This window comes from Salmo trutta, chromosome 5 (genome assembly GCF_901001165.1).
Source record: "Salmo trutta chromosome 5, fSalTru1.1, whole genome shotgun sequence".
Taxonomy (NCBI): domain Eukaryota; kingdom Metazoa; phylum Chordata; class Actinopteri; order Salmoniformes; family Salmonidae; genus Salmo; species Salmo trutta.
The window spans coordinates 49,457,912-49,465,906 of record NC_042961.1 but is presented as its reverse complement, the minus strand read 5'-3'; the positions used below and the strand labels follow the sequence as shown (position 1 = coordinate 49,465,906).

The 7,995-nt window shown below is 49.3% G+C and overlaps 1 protein-coding gene and 1 long non-coding RNA gene across 2 annotated transcripts in view; both read right to left on the bottom strand.

Annotated features, from left to right (window-relative positions):
• Positions 1–760: 760 nt before the first annotated feature.
• The window catches only part of LOC115194369 (ephrin-B2), a gene marked incomplete in the record, with an annotated part of 23,729 nt that continues 16,494 nt past the window's right edge, over positions 761–7,995 (bottom strand). Inside the window, 1 exon segment of the mRNA XM_029754019.1 lies at positions 761–1,878. Coding sequence (XP_029609879.1) covers positions 1,553–1,878 — 326 coding nt within the window.
• The window catches only part of LOC115194370 (uncharacterized), a 3,699-nt gene continuing 2,181 nt past the window's right edge, over positions 6,478–7,995 (bottom strand). The window contains exon 2 of the long non-coding RNA XR_003878346.1: positions 6,478–6,612. This is a non-coding gene — a long non-coding RNA (uncharacterized LOC115194370). The remainder of the gene's footprint in view (positions 6,613–7,995) is intronic.

The window sequence follows — 7,995 nt, the reverse complement described above, 5'->3', positions numbered from 1 at the left end:
GAGTCAGAGGCCCCTGGTCCAATGAGAAACCATACACACACAAACAAACAGACTAACATTAGGGGACACAGTCTGTCTCAGGGGCCAGTCAAGGGCCAGTCAGGGGCCAGTCTCGATAGGTCTGCTATAGCACAGCACTGGAGATACAGACAGAGTTCTCTGGTTGGTTGGTAGTTGGACTGTAGGTTTTCTAGGGTCCGAGTCCCATAAGGCCATGCTGTGGCGTTACTGGTGTGTGTTCTCTCACACTAGCTTGGTGTGTGTTCTCTCACACTTGTCCTCATGGTGTATAGGGCGGGACTCTTCTCTTCAGCTCTGGATGGGGGGGGGGGGGGGGGGGGGGTTTCGATTCGCTGTGAGAAAGAAAGGGGGCGTAGCCCAGGGTACTTGTCATTGCTGTCCTCTTTAAAGGGCCCGGTGGGGTCCAGTAGGGGGGTTATATACTAAACCTTCACTTGGCTTAGTGACACAGTTGAGTGAAGAGTGGTGGGCGTGAAGGACGGCCTCTTCAGTAAGCTAGACACACACACCTGTGGCTGAGGCTGGGGTTGGATAGGGCAGTTCATATGCTGTATAGTGCCCTAAAGATCTGGTTTTGGAGTAAGTCATTGAGGGACTATTGTAGGTAGGTTGTAGGTGGTACTGTACTGGATAGAACAGGGTATATTGTAGGTAGGTTGTAGGTGGTACTGTACTGGATAGAACAGGGTATATTGTAGGTAGGTTGTAGGTGGTACTGTACTGTATAGAACAGGGTATATTGTAGGTAGGTTGTAAGTGGTACTGTACTGGATAGAACAGGGTATATTGTAGGTAGGTTGTAGGTGGTACTGTACTGTATAGAACAGGGTATATTGTAGGTAGGTTGTAGGTGGTACTGTACTGTATAGAACAGGGTATATTGTAGGTAGGTTGTAGGTGGTACTGTACTGGATAGAACAGGGTATATTGTAGGTAGGTTGTAAGTGGTACTGTACTGGATAGAACAGGGTATATTGTAGGTAGGTTGTAAGTGGTACCGTACTGTATAGAACAGGGTATATTGTAGGTAGGTTGTAAGTGGTACTGTACTGTATAGAACAGGGTATATTGTAGGTAGGTTGTAAGTGGTACTGTACTGTATAGAACAGGGTATATTGTAGGTAGGTTGTAGGTGGTACTGTACTGTATAGAACAGGGTATATTGTAGGTAGGTTGTAAGTGGTACTGTACTGTATAGAACAGGGTATATTGTAGGTAGGTTGTAAGTGGTACCGTACTGTATAGAACAGGGTATATTGTAGGTAGGTTGTAAGTGGTACTGTACTGTATAGAACAGGGTATATTGTAGGTAGGTTGTAAGTGGTACCGTACTGTATAGAACAGGGTATATTGTAGGTAGGTTGTAAGTGGTACTGTACTGGATAGAACAGGGTATATTGTAGGTAGGTTGTAGTGGTACTGTACTGTATAGAACAGGGTATATTGTAGGTAGGTTGTAAGTGGTACCGTACTGGATAGAACAGGGAAGGGTGGTAGTTGGTGGTACTGTAGGTTGTCATGGTGACGACCTTCATACTTTGTAGTAGATGTTGGCTGGGCTCTGGGGGGGCATCTCCTGGACGATGTAGACGGGGTGGCCGTAGTCCCCGCTCACCTTCTCGTAGTGAGGGCAGTACGCCGAGTCCGAAGTCCGCAGGGGGATGATGATGTCACTGGGTTCCGAGCCGTTGTTATTCCCGCTCCCGTGGCCACCCCCATGCCCACCGCCGTGCCTCTTGGGGCTGGTGAGGGAGGACAGCGATAGGGGTGGGTGGTGGGACTCCGAGTGCTTGGCGTGTCGCCGCCGGTAACACACCACGCAGATCACTGCGGTGACCAGGAGGAGAAAGGCGGAGCCTCCTGCGGCGCCGGCAATGACAGCCACGTTGGAGGGGGGAAGGGGTCCGTTCTCACCACCCGTGCCTCTCGAACCACCGCCGTCACCGCCAGGAATCCTGGGATGAGTGATGTTACCAGCACCACCTGTAAAATGACACAATAAATGTTTACTTTAAAAGGATACTTTGGGATTTTGGCAATGAGGCCCTTTACGTACTTACCCAGAGTCAGATGAACTCGCAGATACCATTTTTGTCTATGTGTGCAGTTTGAAGGAAGTAGATAATTGCCCTCATTGCCAAAATCCCCAAATATCCCTTTCTATTTCACTAACCTTTTACATTTCATATGTTTAGGGTTGGTGGTAGGGATAAATATTTTCCCGAAAATCGGGCAAGTTTCAATACTGAATTAATTCATATTTATTCCGAGAAATACCGCAAAAATTGGAAGTGGCCATTTAAAGCATTGAAAACCAAGTCACTATGCAGAGTTCTCCCCAAATAAGAGGGGTGCTGTGCCACCATGTGAAGGTTACACAGCAAATGAAACTGATATTTAGTAACGATAGAGTAACTATCTTTGATATCCAATGACATTGCGACCTGCGAAACAGGTCGTTCATAAATTCAGAGCGTTCTCATGTTCCTCATTTAATTTGGCGCATTTCAGCGGTGGGGCTATCTGGACACAGAGCGCGCTCCGAGTAGGCTACAGCGGTGGGGCTATCTGGACACAGAGCGCGCTCCGAGTAGGCTACAGCGGTGGGGCTATCTGGACACAGAGCGCGCTCCGAGTAGGCTACAGCGGTGGGGCTATTTGGACACAGAGCGCGCTCCGAGTAGGCTACAGCGGTGGGGCTATCTGGACACAGAGCGCGCTCCGAGTAGGCTACAGCGGTGGGGCTATCTGGACACAGAGCGCGCTCCGAGTAGGCTACAGCGGTGGGGCTATCTGGACACAGAGCGCGCTCCGAGTAGGCTACAGCGGTGGGGCTATCTGGACACAGAGCGCTCTCCGAGTAGGCTACAGCGGTGGGGCTATCTGGACACAGAGCGCTCTCCGAGTAGGCTACAGCGGTGGGGCTATCTGGACACAGAGCGAGCTCCGAGTAGGCTACAGCGGTGGGGCTATCTGGACACAGAGCGCGCTCCGAGTAGGCTACAGCGGTGGGGCTATCTGGACACAGAGCGCTCTCCGAGTAGGCTACAGCGGTGGGGCTATCTGGACACAGAGCGCTCTCCGAGTAGGCTACAGCGGTGGGGCTATCTGGACACAGAGCGCGCTCCGAGTAGGCTACAGCGGTGGGGCTATCTGGACACAGAGCGCGCTCCGAGTAGGCTACAGCGGTGGGGCTATCTGGACACAGAGCGCGCTCCGAGTAGGCTACAGCGGTGGGGCTATCTGGACACAGAGCGCGCTCCGAGTAGGCTACAGCGGTGGGGCTATCTGGACACAGAGCGCGCTCCGAGTAGGCTACAGCGTTGTTGAATCGTACAAACTTTGTAACGGCAGTCAAACAAAAGTCAAATGACCAAAGTAGCGAAGCTTGCCAGATCACCTCCTTCAACGAATGACAGAACATCTCATATATTTGGCAAAGTCTAGTTGATGATCATACAGACAGCAGATCAGCTCATGAACAACAGGGAGATGAAGAGTGGAAATAGTTTAAATATCAAGGTATCTTAACGGGAACCAACACTGTTTTAAAAACATCCATGTCTACTCCCGAGTGGCGCAGCGGTCTAAGGCACTGCATCTCAGTGTTAGTAGGTATCACTACAGACACCCTGGTTCGAATCCAGGCTGTATCACAACCGGCCGTGATTGGGCGGCACAGAATTTGCCCAGCGTCATCCAGGTTTGGCCGGTGTAGACTGTCATTGTAAGTAAGAATTTGTTCTTAACTTAAGTGACTTGCCTAGCTAAATGAAGGTGAAAATAAATACTAGCATACTGTTTGTTGATCAAACATTCTCTACCGAAGCTCTCATAAGGGCAGCGATACGAGACAGCGCAGAGAAGCGGGGGAAGTGTTATAGAGGAGAGATGTGTTTTGATAATGCAACCTATGAATTACAGAATGAAGTTAGGAGTTTTCATGCTAGACAGTAGTCCGGATTTTGGGTTTCAGTGGGATTGGGACTAGATAAGAGGATCTAGGCTCTAGAACAGGAGAAGATAGAATTAATAGACTATTCTGTAAAGGTTTCCAGTTTATTGACTGCATTCGGATCGCGTGTGCAGTCGGGAGTGTCAATTATACATGTGCTTTGAATTAATGGCAACTTTGTGTGAAGTATATACGCTAGGATAAAGGCTTCTACGTGACAACCTGTTTGGATAATGTGCTATTTCATTTTTTGCTAATTTGCTGCTGTGTTATTGCGACATTGGGGAAAATGTCACTTCCAGTGTCCTGTCATTGAATGTTTGTGTATCCCAGGATCCCGGTTACCCATGTCAATCCCTAGTTGTGGGTAACGTGTTTCAAAACAAATGGAGTACAGTAATTAAATTACTATTGTGAATAACGACAAGAAAGTCTAACATTCTAATATTATGTTCTAGAAACTCTTTATGTACTATAACCGGAGCCAACATTTTGGCATGCCGTGCCTTTTCAGAGTGTAACGTCTTACATGTACATACTACGCGCCAATAAACAGTCTACACCACAGCAAGGTGATTAACAGTCTCCCTTCAGTTATAGTGGCACGAACACGAAAGCCTATACCAAGAGGAATGCAGCAAAAATGCAGCCAATGTGACCGTGACCATATGTGGTCTGTCTATCCACATGAATAAGTGGATGGCATTGGATATAAGAGTGTTTGGAATGTTCCTCTGTGCCTGTGGAGAGGCCTACTGAGAGGCTGGCTCTGGCTAGAAGCCACAGCAACCTACAGTGTGTGGATCAAGGTAGCGCTACATCCCTTAAGCCTAACAACGCTGTTTACGTAGCATTAGCGCTATCCACATGAAGGAGCCAAAATGGTTGGGTGGTTTATGCGGGGTCCCAAATGGCACCCTATTCCCTATGTAGCACTACTTTTGACCAGGGCCCATAGGGCGTTGTGCAGGACTCTGGTCAACAGTAGTGCACTATATAGGGAATAGGGTGCAATTTGGGAAGCAATCTGGGTCTCTATAGCTTGAGACCACACGGTGAAGCTGCCTGGTCGGAACCTGGTACCAACCGCACGGTCCGACCGCATGTACGGTTACGGCCCAGCAGGTGTCTGGTGGGTTTGGGACCCCCTGTGAGGAGTGGTCGTGTTGCCCGTGCGAACGTCGGTGCTGGTAGCGTTTAGGGCGGTAATGCGAAGCGCGGCAGTGGGATTGGGTTATCATTATTCTTGGCACATTCCCCACTCATTTTCTCTCTCCTCCCTCTCTTCTCTCGTCTCGTCTTCCCTTCATTCTGTGGCTCTCCCTCTCTCTGGGTCATTGTGGACATAATAACATCCCCCCCTCGGCTCGCCCTTTCATCACCCCCTATTGCGAGCTCCCCTACCGCGTACACAGGACTAACTGACTGACTGACAGAGAGGCAAAACGCTAATACTAGTCGCCAATTCCACTCTCCTCCTCTCGCTTTCTTCCCTCCCTCCCCCTCTCGTTCCCTCCATCCCTCCATTACCCAAACATCTCTCCCCATTACCTCCTACTCCTTTCACCAGCTCTCTCTATTATCCTCATATTCCCTCGTTCTCCCTCCCCCTCTCTCCCCACTCTCTGTCTCTTTCCTATTCAACAGTACAGCCATCTAGTGTCCCTCCCTCTCGCTTCTCTCCCCTTTTCAGTGTTTATCCTCTTTCTCTTTCAGGAGCTAAAGCCATCTTCTTCCCTTCTCACTCCCCTTTTCTGTCTTCCGTGCTTTCTCCATTACTCTCATCAGTTCTCTCATTTACACTTCACACTAGAGAAATGGCCTGCGTGGCAGCATCCCAAATGGCACCCTATTCCCTACATAGTGCACTACCTTTGATTAAAGCCCTATGGGCTCTGGTCAAAATTAGTGCACTGTATAGGGACTAGGGTTTAGTTTGGGACACAGCATATGTGTCTGGGACAGAACAACCCAGCACACAAAGAACAGGTCAACAAGCTCCCTGCCATGAGACAACATCCCGCTCCTCTCCTTCGGCTATCCTTTCATCTTCCTCTTCTCTCCTCACGCATCAGCTACTCTCCTCTCCTCTCCACACCTCTCCTCTCCTGTCCTCTTTCCCCTCCTCTATCTCCCTCTCCTCTCTCTCTCTGCTCAGATTTATAATTTTCCTCTCCTCTCTTCTCTCCGCGGACCAACAGAAACCAGGCCGCCCAAACTAACGACCATAATAACTCTTTCAAATTGCGCCCCCGGTCTCCCCCCTCCTCCCCCCTCTCCGGGTAGCTATTAGTGCTGTCGTTCCTCGCCTGCGCCACTTAGCTCTGAGGGAAGGAGAGGAAAGGAGCGGATGGCCAGAGAGAGGGATGAGAGCGATGGAGGGATGGAATTAATAGAGACCCCACAGATGTTGCTGGCTCGTGTCCTCCATCTGTGGTTTTTTTACCGGCCCTCATTCTCTGTCGCTTCCTTCCTTTCTCGACTCACTCGCTTTTTTTGTCTTTTTGCTTGAAGTTTGTCCTCATGATTGTGTAAGTGTGTAAGCTCTTCCACACCCCTCTTACCTGTATTTCTGGTGTTGGTACGGCCCGCGCTTTGGTCTGGTTTGGCAGGTTTCAGGGGCAGTCCATAGGGGTCTAGTGGGGAAAAAAACAGGGGTATACCCCGGTCAAGATAACACAACCTCAAAACAGGTCCCCCAATAATAAGATCTCTGTGGCGCTAATGCAGCACCTCTGGGGCCCATTAAATGAAACTAAATATTGATCGTCCTCCAACGTCATTTTCCAAAAGAGCTATCCAACGAGATTAAAATAGGATACTTAAAGAGTTTCCATTTGTAAAATGACCACAATGAATATAAAACTGTAATAAAAGCCCATCATCTCCAATTACCACACCATCCCATCTGTCAGACAGGGAACAGCCCCACTGAAGTGCTAGGCTGCGTCCCTATAGGCTCTGGTCAACAGTAGTGCACTATAAAGGGAATAGGGTGTTATTTAGGACACTTATTATCCTCTAGCCATGGCTATGACAGAGTCCCATATAGATTTACTGAGGGGGACATAATAAACGTCCCTATTGTGCTGAATACACAGAGAGACTGTACAATGTACAGACACACACGCGGACACACAGTCTATGTGCAGAGCTATAATTCTACACTAACTGACATTTACGGAGGTCCATACACAGTGGCAGGTATTATTGGTCGACGGGCCCTCTGATGAAAGACAGCCAATCAGAACTTGGCATGAGGGGAGTTTGGATCAATATGACTGCTGGGGCTGCTGAGGGTGGACTCTAGTGTGTGTGTAGGAAAGAAGAGAGAGAGAGAAAGAGAAACTGTGTGTGTGTCAGAAAGTGTACGTTTCTAAAACTGTGCGTGTGTGCGTGTGTGTGTGTGTGTTTGAGAGAGAGAATGTGTGTGTGTGTGTGTGTGTGTGTCAGAGCAGAGCTGAGCAGTGCTCCATCTCATCAGGGATCTCTATGCGGTGGCACAGTGTTTGTTAAGACGACGAACAGAGCAGACATGACCTTTCAGACACACAACATATAACACAGAGAGAAGAGGAAGAGAAGGAGAGAGGACGAGCGAGAGGAGAGAGTGGGGGAGAGAGAGGGAGAGAGAGAGGAGAGAGAGAGGAGAGATATAGAGAGGGGGAGAGAGAGAAGAGAGAGAGAAGGAGAGAGGAGAGAGGGAGAGAGAGAAGAGAGGGGGAAAGAGAAGGAGAGAGGGAGAAAGAGAGGAGAGAGAGGAGAGAGGAAAAGAGGGGAGAGAGAAGGAGAGATGGGGTGAGGAGAGACAGGAGTGGCGAGAGAGAGAGAGAACTAGAGAGAGAGAGTGGGCAAGGAGGATGGAAGACAGAGAGCATGGGGGGTATTGAGGGAGAGAGTGGGGAGTGGAAGGAGCAAGGAAGATGGGTGGGGAGGGAGGGAGAGCTTGAGTGAAAGAAAGAAAGAAAAAGGGAGGGGAGAAAGGGAGAGCAAGGGGAGAACAAGAAAGGTGAAAGAGA